At 37.9% G+C, this 20,074-nt stretch overlaps 1 protein-coding gene across 1 annotated transcript in view; it reads left to right on the top strand.

The window, feature by feature from the left end:
- NECAB1 (N-terminal EF-hand calcium binding protein 1) overlaps positions 1 to 20,074 on the top strand; it is a gene marked incomplete at both ends in the record, with an annotated part of 166,946 nt that overhangs the window by 121,951 nt on the left and 24,921 nt on the right. The window contains 4 exons of the mRNA XM_080693743.1: positions 2,264 to 2,400; positions 10,509 to 10,630; positions 14,848 to 14,924; positions 19,624 to 19,677. Of these exons, the coding sequence (XP_080549869.1) occupies positions 2,264 to 2,400; positions 10,509 to 10,630; positions 14,848 to 14,924; positions 19,624 to 19,677 (390 nt within the window). The remainder of the gene's footprint in view (positions 1 to 2,263; positions 2,401 to 10,508; positions 10,631 to 14,847; positions 14,925 to 19,623; positions 19,678 to 20,074) is intronic.

Here is a 20,074-nt window from a genome sequence, read left to right as displayed (position 1 = left end):
AATGATTGAGTAGCCAGTTGTCTGATTTAACTTTCCTTAAATATCTAAATTTAATTGCATCAAAATCTTTATTTGTAAAAGCACATCGATGCAATAAATTTTCAGGGTGTAAATTTATATGCAAAGCAATCAAGTATCTAATGACTACTTTTTGTACCATGAGGAAAACCAAAATATAGGGCATGACCTTTGGAGTCTAAGAAGCCTCAGTCTAATTGCAATGATAGAAAAACATCTACTTTCTGTAGTTCTGACATGACAATGACAGATATTTAACACTTAAATGAAAACAATAAGGCCAACACTATGCTTCACTGCTCAATGTGTGCTTCATTCATTTTCCAGTGCTGTCTACAAATAAGTATAAAATGTTTTATCATTTGCCTGGGATTAGTCAGAGTGTATACTGAGAAGCAAATGTAGCTGGCATGATCTCTGAGTATGCAATTATGTTTTGCCTTCCTTTTAATAAATTTTATTTTAAAAATGTGCGGCAGCAAAATAGAAGTCACTGTGAGGAAGGAATCAAGCACAGCTCTTTTTCTCTCTCAAAGTAAATCCTTCCTTGATAATACATACTGAGAAGTAATCTTTCAAGTTTTCATTGCCAATAAATAGAAAACTATGAAATCAAATTAAGTATTTTACATATTTTAACTGGATGAAACTAATCAAAATCCTTATGATTAGCCCGGCATGGTGGCACACACTTGTAATCCCAGTAGTTGGGAGGCTGAGACAGGAGAATTGCAGTTTCGCAGCCAGCCTGAGCTACTTAGTGAGGCCCTCCACAACTTAGTGAAACCTTGTTTCAACATAAAGAATAAAAAATAGGGCTGGAGTTGTAATTAATAGATAGAATGCCCCCTGGGTCCAGTCTCTGGTATCGCAAAAAATACTTTTGATTATTGTTGGCACATAATGTTTTATTTTGTAGCTATTTTCTTAAATGGAGTTTAAAGACATTCCAATTTGTAATTTTTTAAGGATGATTAGATATGGTCAATAGAAATGTCCTATGTTTTTCACCTAAAAAGACATAAAAAGAGGCCAAAAATTAAAGTTCTTTTTGTATTTAAAATTGGGAGAGAAATAAGATTTTTATGACATTACATTACTATGACAGAAAATATTCTAAAATAATTTCTATTATGAGGTCATACTTTAACTTTTTATAATTAAGAGTTGATAGTGGAACAGGCTACTTTTTAAGTTGGAATGTATGCCAGAGTTAGCCTGACTTATAAGAGAGAAAGCTGAGACCTGGAAAGGTTAAATCACTGAATTTTGTTTGGGTTTACAGTTGTGCCCTATGATTCCCCAGAACACCATGACTCATGGCACTATCTTGTCACCATCATTTCTTTCAGTTTTGTATTTACAACCATGAAAAAAGAGCAAAACAAATCCTTCCCTTGGGTGAACTCAAACATACCTTTTCTACCCATGATTCTAGAAAGTCAGATTTACTTGGCTGGTTCTATGACCTGAAAAAGTGGTTCTGATGCCATTTAAGTCTTGCCAACCTGACTTTTACTTAAGACTACAGAAGGTTTCAGGTAGTCTTATCTGCAGCTCACCCACTCCAAGCTGAGCTTGGCAAGTAATGCGATTAAGTCTGTAATGATCTGCATGTAGACCTAAGTCTGTTGGAATGCCTGATCCTTTCCTGGCTAAGATAGCAGCAGGTAAAATTACTGAGGGAGGAACATGAGCAGATGTAGTAAACTGTTTGATGATTCCAAGACTAACATTTTTCTAAATTTTAAAATAACCATGAGTAATTTTCTTCGAGCTTCAGCATAATACGGATCAAGCATAATAAAGACATTAAGAGGGAATTGAGCCAATTGCTGAAACGTGACTGCATTTAGTTGGTAATAGAGAAAATATATGGTGGTATGGTCATCATTTTGAAACACAGACCAAGCCCTGAGTTAGTCATGCTTCAACCTCTTTTTCCCTAGATTTTCTTTTAAGCAGATGTCTATTCCATAATTCTGCTGTTTTTCCATTTTCCTAATGTCACCGCAGGAAACAATGAGAAGTGATATATTTCAGTCATTTCTGCAACTTTCTCACTCAACTTCTGGCAGGTGGATAGAGCTCCAGGGCAGACTCCTGGGCCCGTACATCTTTTCTCTTCTCTGCTCTCTTCCTTTCTAGGACTAGTCTGTGATTGAAGGGTACATGGAGGAAGAACAATTCTTGGTGATTTGTTTTCCTACCATACTTCTAATTGCATTTGTTTTGTTGCCTGTAGGACTACCAAGAAGCCTCCAATTTGGAACAATTTGTCACTCGATTTTTATTGAAGGAAACCCTGAATCAGCTGCAGTCTCTCCAGAATTCCTTGGAATGTGCCATGGAAACCACCGAGGAGCAAACCCGCCAAGAAAGGCAACTCCGTGTTTTCATACAATGTCTCTTTAGTGACTCTGTGTTTATGAAAATGCAGTTGAGGGTTTTTGTACTTATACTGGCAAAAACTAAAAGTGAAAATTAATAGATTTAAAAGAAGTAGTGAAGTCCTCCTTTTATGTGCTTGCTTTATTTGCCTCTTAGAAGACCATTTGCTTTTGCTTTTTCTGTCATTTGTAAAACAAATTCTTACTGACACTTTAGTATGTAGAGATAGTCTGTGTGATACTAAAACACATTTAACATGATGCCTGTTGCGGGGGAGGAAATGTGCATGGGGAGAAGTAATCCCCCCCACCACCACCACACAAACAGACAAACAGAAAAACCATGGATTCTTGTCCTAAGATAAGAATAAGTATTCATCGCTTGGACAGCTGCTGAAGATTTTAAAAAGTTTATTAGAAAGATAGAAATACAGAAAATAGAAATACAGCCCCATGCCAAGATGGCATGAGGGGATGACTCGAATGAGTACACCAAAGGGCTTACACGTGGACTCGGCCTTTTATATCCATGACCTCCATCTTGTTTGCGTGACTCTGACGTAGTGAACGTCCCTGTAAGGTACCTCCCCTAGCAAGGTGTGGTGAGGTGTCTCCTTTCATGGAGGGCAAGGTCAAACCCTGCCCCATCCCCCCTAGCTCCTCATGTAGATCTGTCTTTAGAAAGAGGAAGCCCTAGCTCTCCTCTATTGACTTGTTAAGTACTTTGAGCTAGGTTGATTTACACTGGAATAGCTGCCTGTTTTTAGGCCGAAACCAAGTCCTTTCTTTATCCATGTCTGCCTCCATTTTGACACAACTATTTTGAAATATACCAATTATTTTCTTTTGAAATATATTAATAATCAAAGCTTTCTCAAATCTTCCTAGGCCATTCCCCATACTGACACAATGCCAATCCTTCAGGAAGCTAAAGTCTATAACAGGAATATGACATGGACAACAAAACTACACTGCATAGTACAAAGTAATAAATATCACAGAGAAGAGAATATAAATTGGCAGTAGTTTCAGAAGAGTAAAAGATTAAGTGTGGACAGAATGATGAAAACCCACTTTAGAGAGTTCTCTATAACATTTAGACTTGCCCTGTAGATGAGTGTAAGTAATTTGGAAAAAAAAATATTACAGTCTAAGCAAATATGGATATACTGGAGAGATGTAAGAATTTATTAAGCCTAATTATTTGAGAAAATAGAGAAAGTCAGGTGATAGGAAAGACTTTTAAAACCAAGGTCACTGGTAGGTATCCCTGAGAAAAAATAGTGATGTTATCTGAGCTATATAAGTAAAGACACTAATGCTAAAGAAATCTACATTAGAAAATTGTAAAGTCAACATCAAAATAATTCTAGCCTACCAGCAGTACATTCTAGAGCTATCATCATACTTTGCAAGCCAGAGAAGGGCTTGGCAAGACTCAGTTTTGCAACATATTTAACTTTTGTGTCTTAAATTAGGCAAAACCCACACAGTGAGCTATTTGAACAGGCTGATAATAAACCACTCTGTAGGATGGATTTTTCTAAACAAATTAAAAGATAAATAATTATTAGGACATCTTCAGAAAATTGAGGAATTTTTCAACTATGTGTTTACAGTGTCAAAATAAGTGAGCACTGACAAATTCTAACCAAAAAAAAGCCTATAATTCCAGGATCTTCTGAGTGGGTGCAGCTGAAGATCCCAGGGGTGCACCCTTGAGTGGATCTGTGCGTCATCCTTCATATTACAAACTTTCTATTTTCACTGTGTTGGATGATTCCATACCAAATGGCAAAGTGTAACAATTAGCTTGAGAAATCAACAACCCAACTCTTCAGCTTTGAGCAGAAGATGACTGAATGACTTGAAGCAGAACAAAACTGATTTCATGTTTTCCTAATGAGAAAATGATGCCTCTTCAGTTGTTTCTTTTGTTTAGATTTTCCGGAAAGAAAATGAATTCTCCCTTTTTAGAATCAGTTACTTGCCACCTGAGAGGAGACTCTGAAAAAGCTTCTGCTCCCCCTCTTCACCCACACTTTTGGTTTTCTTCCATAGTTAGCTCTTGGAAACTTAGGCTGTGATTTATCACCACACAATGAACACTTGATGAACAACTGTCCTTTGTGTTGGGCCACAGGCTATCCTTGAACTCTCATAATTGCTTCTAACAGCTGCATATCAACTGTGTTTAATAGAATAAACCTAAAAATGTGAAGTTTAAAGAAAGTAGAAGACACCAGAGGATTAATGAACCTTTCATTTCTAAATTTCTAGCTCAAAAGAGCTTGAAATGATGGAAATTATTACAGGTCTATGTCAGTGTAGAGAGTGCTATTGTATTTGACTAAGGCATCCTGAAAGGCCCCAATCCTGCATAAATAATACTTAAAATAATGCATAAAAGACAGATGTGTCATGTGCCTGTAATCCCAGTACTTAGTAGGTTGAGACACAACAATCACAGGTTCAAAGCAGTTTCAACAACTTAACAAGACTCTTAGTAACCTAGTAAAACACTATTTTACAACAAAAATAAAATGAGGCTAAGGTTGTAGCTCAGAGGTAGAATGTCCTTGAGCTCAATCCCCAGTACCACAAAGAAAGAGAGGGAGGGAGGGAAAGAGGAGGAAGACGGAGAGGGAAAGGGAGAGGGAGGGTGATAGAGAGGGAGGGAGAGAGAGGGGAGAGAGAGAAAGGGAGAGAGAGACAGAGAGAGCGAGAAAGAGCGAGGGAGAGCAAGAGAGAGCAAGAGAGAGAGAAGTCACCAAAAACCAAAGTAAGGAGAACATCAGTACCCCATATCAGTGAAGAAAAGACAGAAAGAACAAATCAGTCCTTTACCCATGATATCAATCAATAGACCAGTGAAATCTGGGTGTAGTAAGCATACACCTGTAATTCTAGTACTTGGGAGGCTGAAACAGGAGGATCACAGGTTCAAGACCAGCTTCTGCAACTTGGTGAGGCCCTCAGCATCTCAGTGAGACCCTGTTTCAAAATTTAAAAAAAAAATAGGGTTGGGGGGGTAGTTCAGAGGTAGAATTCCACTAGGTTAAATACCCAGTACCAACAAAAAGGAAAGAAAGAAAAGAAAAGGAAAGGAAAAGCATTGAGAAAGTCTTATAGTGAAACAGGACTTGAACTGGACCTTTAAGATGAATTGAAATGGCAGAATATTCTTTCTGAAGGGATCAGTCTCATTATCCAATCCATCTCATTCATTTTTCACCTTGCTAACTCCTCCTAGTTTGGTCACTGGACAATAGTTTATCTAGAAAGCCCTCACTACTCTCTAAACAGGGCTCCACACCTCCTACTCTACTGCCAAGTACTCCCAATGTACCCTCTATTCAAATCTTTTTATTCCCTTTCTTGTTCATCTCCCCCCTTTCTTGTTCATCTCCCCCATTTGACTTTGAGTTTCTAGATTGCAGGAACTCTGCATTATTTCTTGGTGCTACTTCACTTTAAATGTATGAAATTGAATAAATAAAAGGGAATTTCAGGTAAAGAAAACCCTACAGAGGAGCAGTAAGTGGGGAGCTGGGACAGTGAGGAGACTAATCTAAGTGGCCTCTGGAGTTTAAAAAAGGTCTTAAAATTTAGACAAATATATCAGACTGAATCTACCAGAGATTGCCAGTGGTTATTAGTGAATGAGCCACATAAAAAAACACAGCTTAAAAAATTAATATAACAATGGTAGGTAGGAAACATTTGAGTAAGAGAATAGACTCGGTATATAACAAATCAGTGTGTGAAGTGTACAAAGAACTCTTAAAATTTTTTTATGTTATAAAGAAAGATTCCATGTTGCCATTCATAGCCAAGAGTTGTAACCTGCAGACTGCATCAAAATTCCCAGGGTTGCCACACAATTTGTGTCCCCTTCAACATCAATATTTCTTTGGGATTTACTGTTTGTGAAACCTAAAGATGCAAAGACTTACTAGGATAGAGCAAATTTAGAGAAGTCATCTATTCTACCTAAAAGCCCCAAGGCAAAATCACACCGTATCATTCATCCTGCAAGTAATGATTTAGACATGCCATGTTGGGCAAAATATTTGTGTCTATTCATGTGAAAACGGCAATTTCAGAGAGAAGGGATGCATGCAGCTAGAATGACACAGAGGTGAAATTTTCAGTGGTGATCTATAACAATCTCTGTATCTTTCCTACCAAATTGACTAAATGGGAGCTACTTTAATTCCATATCTTTTGAAAGAACCTAATAGCCAATGACAAGAATAATCATTATGTGATACTGAAGTTTCCCTCTAGAGGACCCCTGTCCTCTTGGATAAACCTTTCTTCCTCACAAACTACATGTCTGGGAAGACAGTTTAATTAGAAGTGGATTTTCTTTTTTGTAGTGGAATCTGCAAGTTTGATCTATTTTTTAAGGTTCTTCTGTATCCAGAGATATCAATGATTTCTTTGGGGCTTAGAAGTTATTTTTCTCCTTTATAGTTGTCTATCATAGAAGTAAGGAAAGTCTTTAATTTTCTTTACAAATTATTATGAAACTTCAGATAGCTTATATTCTCATAGCTTAAACATAGAAATCACTACTCTAATCAACTATTCCTCTGCCCACTAAATCTGCTAAAAAGTTTTCTTATGCTTCAGGAAAACTCACAGGGAGATTTAGTTAAAGATTAAAGACAGACATATATGATTTACTTTTATCTCTCCCTAAACCCTTCAAAGATGATATTAAAAGAACCTATATAAAAGAAGCCATTAACCCACAAAATTAAGAAGGGCAGAAGAGCCAAAGGAATAGAAACTTGAAACCTGGAAGAAAGATGAATTCAGTGGAAACTGACTTAAAAACTCTGGGAAAGTTGAATCCTAAAGAGCAATGTGAGTGGCAGTGAAATACAGTTGGTAGCACAAAACCTCAGAATCAGCTCCAGGATTGTGCCATGTCACCCAAGAGTGGGGTGAAAGGAGGAAGGACATGTCACCAAAAGCGCAGTCTGGTGCCATATAATGATCACCCTTCCCCAATCTGAAGAGCCCTAGATGTGAGCTCTCTGAAGAAGCTGGGAAGATATAAACCTGGCACTACTGGGGGTCAGGACACAAACCTAAAAAATGAGACATAGTGAACAATAGGTTGTTCAGATACCACCTCTCAACTTTTCATTGCTGTGACAAAATACCTGAGAAAAATCAGTTTGAAAAAAGTAAACTTGTTTGGGTTCAGTTTCAGAAATTTCAGCTATTCTCACTTGGCCCTATTGCTTTAGGCCTGCAGTGGGCAGAGTATCATAGTGGGGATCACACAGTGGAGCAAAACTGCTCACCTCATAGCGGGCAGAGAGTAAAAGAGAGAAAGGGGAAATGGGGCCAGGGAAAGACATACCTTCAAAATGTGCCCTTAGTGACCTACATCTTCTTACAAGGCCCACATTTTAAAGTTTCCACATTTTTCCAAAAACACCATCAGCTGGTGAACCAGCCCTCAAGACGTGAGCTCTTGGGGATATTCCAGATGAAAACGATAGCACTTCCTTTGCATACTCTGCTTCCAGATCCTGACAGGTGGGCTCATGCCTTCCATCTGGGGATGCTTCTCTGAAGGATCTGATTAGTCAAAGAGAAAAGACATGAGGATGCCTATCATCATGCCCCCCCCCACCAGTAAATGGGCCCAGGCACTCTACTTCACAGTAGAGTTGGTAATAAACAGAGAGGTTTCACTCAGGCTTGTAGTTCCTCCCTCTGAAATGTGTGGGTGCAACCAAAAGAAGGAACCAAACACAGGAAAATGAATAGAAGAAACTGATATTTTCTGGAGATCAGAAGAAAACTCTCAGAAGAAAAATCATTGATACCTTCAGAAAGCCAATAGAAATAGTGTGTTTTATGAAGAAGAGGATGCTGTTTTTTTTTAATGATATTGAAAGCACACAAAAGAACCCTTGGAAATTATAAATATGATTGCAAAACTGAAATTATCTGAGGAAGATTTTGGTATATAAGTGTAATGAAATCTTCACAGAGCAATGAAAAACAGTAAAGAGATAATAAGAAAACGTGAGGGCCAATTCAGTGAGTTTAATATTTTTTAAAAAGCATTTTCAGAAAAAAAGAACAAAGGAACTAAATTATCCAAATAATTGAAAGAAAATTCTCAGAAAACGGATATCAGTTTCTATTTTGATAAAACAGACCAAGAGCCCATTATTTTAAATAACAAAAATCTAACACTAAGGCATTATTAAATTTCAGAATACTAGAGACAAAACAAGTGTGTAAAAATTCCCAGAGAGAAAACCAGGTCATATGCAAATGCCCAAAGAGCACCAGATATTTCAATAGTGACTTGGAATAAAACACAATGGAGCGAATTTTTCAAAATGACTTGTAGCTTAAAATGTGTGTGTGTGTGTGTGGGGGGGGGGGTCTGAGGATTAAACACAGGGAAACTTTACCTCTGAGATACATCCCCAGCCTTATTTTATTGTATGTGTGTGTGTGTGTGTGTGTGTGTGTGTGTGTGTGTGTGTGTGTGTTTAATGAAGTCTCACTAAGTTGCATAGGCTGGCCTCAAACCTGAAATCTGCCTGTCTCAGCCCCTTAAGCACTGGGATTACAGTGGTGTGCTAACATGCCCAGCTTGCTTAGAATTCTTTGCTTTATAAAACCACCAGTAATGTAGGTGTTGGAAAATGGAATCCAACAAAAGGAGGGAGGGGTAATCTGGCTGAAGGTATCCTCCGTATCTGATAGGTAGCAAAGATTGTTAGATGAAGAAATTAGTATTAAATTTGTTTGCCCATAATACATATATGTGTGTATGCCTATAACAGATATATTTAGTTGTTTAAACACATTAGGATTTATTATCTTCTATTAAAGAAATCTGGAGGCTGAGATAGGAGGAGCAAATTCAAGACCAGCCTCAGCAACGCATCAAGATTCTCAGTAATATATAGTGAGACCCTATTTCGAAATTTTAAAAGGTTTAAAAAGGGGGACTGAGATTATAGCTAGGAGGTAGAATGCCCTTGGATTCAATCCTCAGTACCACAAAATAAAGAGAAAAAAGAAGAAAGGAAGGAAGGAAGGGAAGGAGGAAGGGAGGGAGGGAGGGAAAAAAGAAGAAATCTCCTTGAGTAGCCTAAAGCAAGCAAAATATTCCTACATATATATCATAGACCTTCTGTTCTTTGGTGATGGTGGTGGTAATTTTTTTTCACATCTTCAATGTATGTATTTTATTCTCAATTTTGCCTCTGGTGCAAGGTGGTTGTTGAAGTTCTAGCCCGCATGTCCATATTCTAAGCAAAGAAGAACAAGGAAAAAGGAAAAGCTTCCCCCCCAGCTGAATCCACCCTTCAAAGTAGCCTTTTTGGAAGTTTCTTAAAACATCTCTATGTATATATCACTGTCCTAAAGTTAATAGATAAAGCCTAAAATAAAACATAGATAGAAATTTAAGTATTTTACATACTAATTAAACGAGTAAACACTACCATAAACTTGCTTTAAAAATGTTGCCTTGGTGAGAGAGAAATGGAGATATGGTCTGGGTGAGAGAGGAAGGTGTCTTGTTTGTTGAAATAAGATTTGTAGTTATTTGACTTTAAAAAAAAAATATATATATATACATACATATATGCCATCAAGAAATTTAAAAATGAATGTTCTCAAATTTAACAAAAGATAATATAGTAGCATACAACCATTTACCCATCTTGTTCGTTTGTTTTGTTTTGTTTTGTTTTGTACTAATGGTTTGGCCAATGAAGAAAAACATTTTTAAATTACGAATTAAGATACAAGTTTTACTTATACTTTTAATTTTAAGAATAAAGAAAGCACTCTCCCCTAAAAAAAAAAGAATAGAAAAGAAAAAAAAAAACCCCAGAATTAAGCCCAGAATTCCAATTCCTTAGGTTAACATTCTGTAGTTCCAAATTATCCTGGGTCTCTGGAGCACATTTGCAACCTGTACTCATTATAAGTTTTCCATGTCCACGCACTAGAAAACCTTTGTGACTGGTACTTAGAGTCCTGTTCCTGGAGGCGAGGTGCTGAAGGCCTGACATTGGGATTCAGTGTTCTCTCTTGTCCCAGGCAAGGGCCGCCCAAGCCAGAAGTCCTGTCCATTCAGTGGCCTGGAAAGAGATCGAACCGCCGAGTGCAGAGACATAACAGCTTCTCCCCCAACAGCCCTCAGTTCAATGTCAGCGGTCCAGGTAATTGGTTGCTTTTCTTCAACATGTTCAATGTAATTTATATTTTCTGATGGTTAATTTTACAAACAGCAGCTTAGAAAATGGCAGTAATGGAACACATTGCTTCTACCAAATAACTCTGAAACTGAAGAGGCGAAGAGCACATGGTTCTGAGACTTGGGGTGGCCATCCTAACCACCGGTTGTGTGGGAATCCCAGTAACTGTGTCTGGGAAGGACACAGATAGATGGTGAAGGGGAGAGGAAAGCCCTCTACCGTTAGTACCCAAAGGTTTGCGCTCCATAGAAGCAGGCATCCTCTTGATGCAGAGGTGTCCTCTAGGCTCCACCCTAACCAACTCTAGATCTCCAAGCCTCCCTAAGGATACCTTATACTCATTTTAGGAAAAGGTTCCTTGTCTCCTGTCATGTTAGGATGTCATAGCTGGTAGGGTTTTTTATTTTGTTTTTTCTTGGGGTATTTTGGTACTGAGGATTGAACTCAAAGACATTCTACCTCTGAGCTATACCCTCAGCCCTTTTTTTATTTTTTATTTTGAAACAAGGTCTCACTAAGTTGCTGAGATTGTCCTCGAACCTACAATCCTTCTGTCTCAGCCTCCCAAATACTGGGATTATAGGTGTGTACAACTCTTAGCTTATAGCTGGTGTTTTTAAAAATGAATAAGCAACATAAGAGCTAATGGGCTAATTCTTACCAGTTACTGTTAGATTATTATGCTTTAACCATATATTGATAATTACTTTAAATCATCCTGAAATACTCAAACTTATGTTGCTGTATCATGAATTTATTTGTATAAAGCATGCATGCACATTTTTCACTTGACACAAATAAATCACTAAATAGCTAGCTACTATTTCAGAAAATAAAAGTACTAACTAGCAGACAGACATGGTGGTGCACACTTGTAATTCCAGTGCTTGAGGAGGCTGAGACATAAGGATCACAGGATCACGGCTAGCCTCAGCAAGTTAGAAAAGCCCTCCATGACTTAATGAGACTGTTTCAAACTAAAAATAAAATAGGACTGGAAGTTTAGCTCAAAGGTAAAATGCCTCTGGCTTCCATCCTCAGTACCATAAAATAAACAAATGAATAAATAAATTCTATATTTACTCTGACTCTACTCAAAAGGCTTCAAAGTGTTTTCCCAAACAGTCTTATTTTATCCTAACATTAATAAGAGAGGTATTACCTATTTCTTCATTTCACAGCTGAGGAAAACAGAACTCAGAAAATAAATGACTTGTTTGAGGTCACATGGGCTAGTAATCCATTTTTTATTGTGAATAAAATCTTCAAAATACAACGAATATTTACAACCGCAAATATTTGTTTCCCCATTTCACTAATGTCTGGTTGGTTGGGCTTTGGGTGTGAACTGGGCGTGGCTCAGGCTGTGTAGGTGGGGCTCTGCTCTGCTCCTCCTGTAGCCCCATTCTGGGATTAGTAACAGCTGGAGGCATTTGTTGTTGTTGTTGTTGTTGTTGTTGTTGTTGTTTGTTTGTTTTGTCTAGTGGTGGGTGTCAGAAAGGCAAACAGACATGTAAAAATTATAAAATCATCTCTGGGCCTGGTGGCGGACGCTTATAATCCCAGCATTCAGGAGGATGAGACCAGAGGATCGGGGTTTGCAGACAGCCTCAGCTATTTAGTGAGGCCCTCTGCAACTCAGTGAGACCTGGTATCAAAATAATGAATAAAAAATAGGGCAGGGGGTATAGCTCAGAGGTCGAATGCCCCTGGGTTCCATCCCCAGACAGACCTGCAAAAAAAAAAAAAAAAATTATGCAATAATATTTAAAACCACTGTGAGCAGGGCGTGATGGTGCATGCTTGTAATCCCAGTATTTGGGAGGCTGAGACAGGAGAATCCAGTTCATGGCCAACCTCAGCTACTTAGTGAGGACCTTTGCAACTCACTGAAATCCTGTTTCAAAATGTAAAACAAAAAATAGGAGTTGGGCTGTAGCTCATCGGTAGAATGCCCCTGGGTTCTACCCCTAGGACCAGAAAAATAAATAAATAATAAAACCACTGTGAGCATTTTTCTAGTGGCCAAAGGAGTCCCACAGTAATGATGAGGAGGGAAATACACTTCACTCATGGTCATAGGAGGCATTGAAAAGTCAACAGACTGAGGTTATGTACACATCCTTCTACAGCAGGAAAAAAGGGAGGAATTGGGAACAATAATGCAATCTACCACAGGTGATAAGAAAATAACGAGGCTGGGCTCCTGAGGCAAAACATAGATGCTTCTTTTCATTTTGCCGTTTAGAAAGCAGTGTTATTCTGAAATGCCCTTCAGAATAAGGACTTTGATATGAAAGCCACCTGAAGTCCTTTTAGGAATAACTCAGACTAGAAAGATGCTAACTAATTTGTGAATTAAAAACAAACATAGCCGGGCGTGGTGACGCACGCTTGTAATCCCAGTACTTGGGAGGCTGAGACAGGAGGATTGCAGGTTCAAATCCTGCCTCAGCAGCTTAGTGAAGCTCTCAGCAACTTAGTGAGACCCTGTTTCCAAATAAAACATAAAAATAGATCTGGGGGGATAGCACGGAGATAGAAAGCCCCTGGGTTCCACCACCCCCAGTACCAAAAAAAAAGCAAACATAAATTTTACTTTCACATTTATATTTTCTTTCTTTTTGTGGTACTGGGGATTAAGCCCAGGAGCACTCAGCCATAGAGCTACAGCCCCCCCCCCCATCCTTTTATTTTGAAATAGGATCTTGCTAAGTTTCTGAGGCTGGCCTTGAACCTGAAATCCTCCTGTTTTATCCTCCCAAGTACTAGAATTCCAGGCCCGTGCCACCTGACTCTTTCTCCCTTTCTCTCTCCCTTTCTCCCTCTGCCTCCTTTCTCTTCCCAGCTGTCTTTCTTTCTTATAGACACTTGTTTGTGGCAGAGTTATGCTCGTTTTTTGCTTTATAATTTATTTAATGGCTTTTGAGGGTTTTCCCCCATGAAGGCAGGTAAAGAAATGAATTGTTATAAAATGTTGCCCTTTATAATTTATGTTTTGTCATTATTGCATTCAAAGCTAAAGTGAGGCTTTATACTTATGAATTCAATCACATTCCTATTTAAAGAAATATCATATCATATTAGTTTAGCAAATGCCTGTGAAAACATTCCAAGCACACTGCAGTACAGGTGCACAAGGATGCCAGGTGTTTATGCCAGGCTCGGACTACAACTTTCCCTTCTGTACCTTGCATTAATAATTAATAATTACATCCAAGTGTGGTGGTGCATGCTTCGAATCCCAGCACTCGGGAGGCTGAGACAGGAGGATTATGGTTCGTGGACAGCTTCAGCTACATAGTCAGGCCCTCTGCAATTCAGTGAGACCCTGTTTCAAAATAAAGAATAAAAAGTAGAGCTGGGGGTATATCTCAGGGGTAGAATGCCCCTGAGTTCCATCCCCAGTACCACAAAAATAAAATAATTACAGTAATAACATAATTACAGCAGCAGAATTTATATCATGCTTAACCTAAGGCCATATATATTTGGTATGAATAGATACACACACACACACACACACACACACACACACACACATATATATATATATATATATGCATGTATACATGTATAATACACTCCATACATCTCTACATATGTGTACATACCATATATATGAATATAGAGCAACGGGCTGCAGTCTGCACACTAACCTTCTAAGCATGAAATTATGGTTAGGGAGTCCATAGGTATTCATGTTAGTCCCCAGAAAATGAGACACAAGCTATCTTGCTCTTGTGCTTATTTTGTTCTATTATTATTATTGTAGATATTTATGTTCTCTGTGGTCAGAGGTATTTTTTAACTGGCTTCTGCCAGGGCTATACAAGTAAGTTTAGAATTATTGACTGATACTTCCCACCTCCTTTTTCTTTTTTAATAAAACCACCCATCTTATGGGGTAGTAAAATAGCTCAGCAGGATCTGCTCTCTAGAATATCAAAGGCCAGACAACATTTTAAAAATAATACAATAAAACAGTCCTGTGAGAATGAACCCACTGGGGGGCATGGATCTCTGTGAATCAATAGCTCAAAAAGCACTGGGGGAATACAGTTTTTAAAATGTGTTTACAAGTGAGTGACAGAGCATTCTTCCTTCAGGGTAAACAGACTAGCCAAACATTCCTACTGTGTCTAGCATTTAACAGATTGCCCTTGTGATTTCCTCTCAAGGCTTACTGGATGAAGACAGCCAGTGGATGACCCAGATAAACAGACTTCAGAAATTAATTGACAGACTGGAAAAGAAGGTGTGTGCTCCCTTTACTTTTCTCTTTCTTCTACTTTTGTGATTCCATGTTCCTTTCCTCATTGCCTTAAAATAACCCATGGGCACCAAAGGATAAAATAGCAATTGGGATCCCAGGGATCCTATGAAAGGCTGTTTGATAGTGATTTGGGGGAGGGGACTTTTTGTTAAAGCAAATGTAGAAGCTCACATCAGTTCTCATCCCTCCTCTGGCTCTTACTTATAGTTAAAATATGATGTAAGGTTGATAAATAAAGACATCAACTGCATTCCTGACTTAGATTAGCAAGTGACTGCTTTGAAGTCTTGAGAATTTTTCATACTGATTCTGAGAAATGGCTATGCTGTCTGTTAAGAAATGAGGTGCCATACACGATTTCTAGAAATCAGCATTGTTAACTGATGATTTTGGCATTTAACCTGCCCAGTAAGCAAGAACTACATTTCATGTTCCGAGTAATTATATTTTTATTCGTTAATTTAGTTAGTTCATATCAAGTGATGCTTGGACTATAGGCAAACTTTGTAAACAGAAAGAAAATATGGTTTTTTTGTTTTGTTTTATTTTTTTCTCTGTGTGTGTGTGTAAATGGTAGACACCAAGGAAGGAATATTTATGTTTGACACAATCACCAGTATTGAAGAATCCATAGTATACTTGCAAAAATAAGCTGAATTTCTAAAGAGAGAGTTGATTGTTTAAAAACATGGATTGTTGTACTGACTGAAGTGTGCCAAAGAACTGGATAAGGTTCTAACTAAAGATGCTCTCCTGAGGGAATGGTTACTGGGCGCGTAAGAAGAACCTCATATACAGGAAGAGATTAAGCTGGGCTTTAAAGATAATGACTTGATTCAGAATTTAATTGCAACTGACAGAAATCACCTATTTAATTTAATAAAATTGAGAATTACTGGAAGAATATGGGATTGCTCACAGAATCAACAGATAGTCAAGAAACATGAATTCAGGAAATGTTAGAAAGCAAGATAACTCCAAAGACCTAGGTAGCAAAAAGTAGTCTCTCAGGTCACCCCCACTGAAACAAGTGAGTTCTGACCATTTCCAGTCTGTTGGCCTTCTGTGCATGATCCCACTTCCCAGGAGGAAGAGTTTGTTTGGTCTCATTAGGGTCACATGTTGGCCTCCTGGATAAGAGGAGGGAGTAACATTAGCCATCCTAGAGCACCGTGTGGAAATGAGAAGAGATAATCCACTGAAGGAAAATGTCACTGAAGTTAGAAAAAGTGCTGATCATCTAATGCACTAAGGAACAAACTGGCATTTTCTATGGAGAAGTAACATTTTTTTAGTAAACAGAGGACAACTGGAGAGGATAGTTATGGCGTGAACAAAGGTAGAACGACTTGGTTCAGAGTCTTTCGCTTAGAGAAGTAGTTACAAATAAGTCTATAATGATGAATGGATGTCTTATTACAAATAGCCTTCAAATGGAATTTGATCTTGAAGACAACAAAGGGCATTTATTATTTTTCCACTGATAAGTAACAAACTAAACCAATGTTTTACATAGATAATTGGGCACATGATGCAAATTTAGTGAAAGCAAATGCAAAATGGATTAAAACAGGCAAAGACTAGACTCAGAGCATCCTAGAGCCAGTTCAGATAATAATATGAAGAAGAAGGTTTGTGCACCTGAACCTCATAGAATCAGGTATGGCAAGAGATAGGCTCCTTGCTAAATTAGTGAGTGAAAATAAAACCGCAGATTTGAAAGATCCAAAGCAAAATTGACAGCACCATCAAAATAGAATGGTGATAACTCAGTTGAGAACCTGAGGATTGGCGTATGATTGTCTCATTATACCATTAACAGAGAAGAGAGAGAAAAGTGAGGTCATTCTGAAGCAAGGGGAGATGGCAAAGTGGTTTTCAGGTACAGATGATGTTTAGGAAGAGACATCCAGTTAGACATTAGTAGGAGAGAAGTCAGGCCAACAGGATCGGATCTTAAGAGATACCTCTACAAAGATGAGGCCTCAGGTTCTGAGGGTGTGAAAGACCTATGAAAAGAAAATTATGTGAAAGAAGAGTCAAAGGGAACAGACCTGGAGACTTCCAGTCCCTTTGTTAGAGCACTTGTATTTTACAAATGTGCAAGTATGGACTTAATGCAAATCAACTTTCCTCCTTTCCTTTTCATTAACTGATATACAGGCTGGAGCCAAAAAGACTCGTAGAAAAAATACTGGCTATGAAAACAGTTTTCCAATGTTGGAAGGTCTGGAAATCCAGGACTCCTTTTTGAAAACTAAAGCCTACGGAAACATAAAAGTTTCGTGGATAAATATGTTTGTATTCACTTAAAGAACACAAATGCTTCTTTTTAAAGTGGTTTTGAACTTTCTTGGCAAAACTGCCTTTATTTGGTGTCTGAAATGTAGAGTTATTTTTAAAGGAATGGCTCAGACTTAGGTCATACCTGTTTTTCTTCCAATTTTAAATCCAAGTATTATTGCATCTCTTTCTTTTCTGGACTTTTGTTCTCCTCCCTTCCTATGAAAAGCATTTCATTCTGAGAACAAGATCCAGGAGGTTTGCTGCAAGTATAGTGTGGTGGTTTGGGGCACGGAGCTCCCGCTGTGTAGAGCTCAGTGTGAGGTACTGCTTTAATGAGTAGAGAAGCAGTCAAAGCTCAGATTTCTTCTACAACATATTTCGTACTGCGCTGAACTAGATTTTTAGAGGAAAACTAGCCAATTGCCAAATAGTAGCTAAGTGCATGTCATTTCACCGTCGACCCCCTTGTTTCCTGCAGTTGTTAGCACTGGGTTTGATCTCCCCATTAAAAAGAAGTGAACCTGCAGTGGAACATATTCTCTCCTTTCTGTCCGTTAAGTATTTATGAAGAATTCTTCCTGCACCATAAACCAAGCGGGATTCCATTCATATGGGGGGAATTGTGCATGCAATTTCTAGAAGTTTCGTCAGGTTTTCCATTTGTTCCTTCCAACCTCTGTAAGTATTTATGGGGATATTCTGAGGTTATGTCTTAGGTTTTGCTGAAATTCTGCAGGAAATACCTTTAATGTTAAACCAAACAATGACAAGGAAAATAAAACCTCCTCCTTCATCATGAAATCCTCGGGGTATCATCAGATCATAGGACAGCCTTACTTGAAGGGGAGTAATTAAAGACACCATACTCATAACATTTAAGTTTTCTTACCTTAGATCAGAGACAATAGTACCCAAAGGTGTACCTGAGGTGGTATCAGGGAACTAACAAAGATTTCTATGTTAACAGTTTCTATCTGTTGAGTAATTTTTAATATTCAATTCACATCTATGTTTATTATATAATTTTGCTATGATAGATCATTCATCTGGCCACTCATTTATTCAACCTTTATTGAATAGCTACTACATGTCTGGTATTATGACAATGGGAATATAATAGTGATCAAAACTGATATGGTGTTTAGTATATGGAGAGACAGACAGAAACAAATCCAAAAAACAAGATAAAAGTAAAAGCAGATAGCAGAAAGTGCTATGAAGGGAAAGTGGGGCCACGTGATGGAGTGGGAGGGTCGAATGCTCAAAGCAAGTGGTCTGAGAAGATCTCTCTAAGGAGGTTACATTTGAGCTGAGATGTGAAGTAGGAAGGCAGCTGGAGGAAGTCCAAAGGACAGAGAATTTAAGGAAAAAGAAACAGTAAAATGAATCCAGATGGGTTAGATTCCCTAGCCTCAAGAACCACCCCAGGGAACACACTGCTAGAGCTACATTGTTCTTTGAGTTTGAGGTTATACACAGATAGTCTCAACTTCTACAACTCTCCATGTATTTCTCATCAATCTGAAGGGATTTTTGTGTATAACCTTCACTTTGATGAAACGCTAAGGTCCGTATTCACAGAATGAAGCGCTGGGAGATAACTCTCTTGGTTTCACTGGTGACATTAGTGTTCTTTGTTGGTCATTTTGTAAAAATGAGATTCTTCATTTTTAGTGAATATTAATCACAGTTCCATCTACTTTCTAATTCACTCTCTTTCAATAAAGCAAAATTTTTGACAGAGGGTTAATATGTTATAGCCATACATTAATGTCACTAATGACCTCCTGAGAACTGTAGGAATGTGGTAATACAGCAAAACAAGTCAACCTGTTAGGCCTTGTCATTCTTTTGTTTCTTACCTTTTCATTCTTATTATTTATTTATTTATTTACTTGCAGTACTGGAAATTGAACCCAGGTCCATTGTACCTCCAAGCTACACCCCCAGTACTATTTTTATATTCTCCATTGTGAAACAAGGTCCACTAAGTTGTGCAGGGCCTCACTAAGTAGCTGAGGCTGGCTGTGAACCTTCGATCCTCCTATCTCAGCCTCCCAAGTACTGGGATTACAAGTGTGTGCCACCACACCTGGCTCCCCTCTTTATTTAATATGTCCCTCTCCTTTACTTTCAAATGGCATCAGTTAAGTAAACTTGAAGCAATAACAAATTAAATACATCTGAAATAGCTTTTTATAATTGGATGATGGGTACAAGTCTTTATTGAAACAGCTCAACTTTTTAAAAAATTAGAATTGTTTCACCTCCTTTAAGAGAATGAGATTCTTTTGGTTCAATATTAGCCATGAAAAAACTACCATATGAACATATGATGTTTTAATTGTTTAATTTCTGAGTCCCCCCCCCCTGCTTTTTCTTCCTCTAACTGAAGGATCTCAAGCTTGAACCACTGGAAGAAGAAGTTATTGAAGGGAATACTAAATCTGTAAGTACATTACCAGGTCAAAATTTTAGAAATATATACTTTGAAGACATGGTTCAGTTTCTTCAAAAGCTAATTATTATTTCAGTGAAAATTTTAAAAATCAACTAATGCATAGGCATATTTAGTTTTGCATGAAAAACTGTGATTTGTAGAAATTTAATATCCATTTCATAAGGGTCCTTGTGAAAGCACTTGGTATGCCATAGGTGCAAAAGAAAATTTTTATTAATATGTCAATCAAGAATTTATTTAATTACTGAATGATTATGAATGACAGGGAAAGATAACGTTCATATTTTATCATAAGTACATTTTTTAAACTCCACTAGGTCGAATATTTAGTATAGCTGAGTTGAGACCTGATCCTATTAATTATTGTATTTCCAGCATTTAGCCC

Source organism: Muscardinus avellanarius (genome assembly GCF_963383645.1).
Source record: "Muscardinus avellanarius genome assembly, chromosome: 4".
In the NCBI taxonomy this organism is placed as follows: Eukaryota; Metazoa; Chordata; class Mammalia; order Rodentia; family Gliridae; genus Muscardinus; species Muscardinus avellanarius.
The sequence above is the reverse complement of the archived record's forward strand: the minus strand, read 5'-3'. Positions and strand labels throughout refer to the sequence as shown.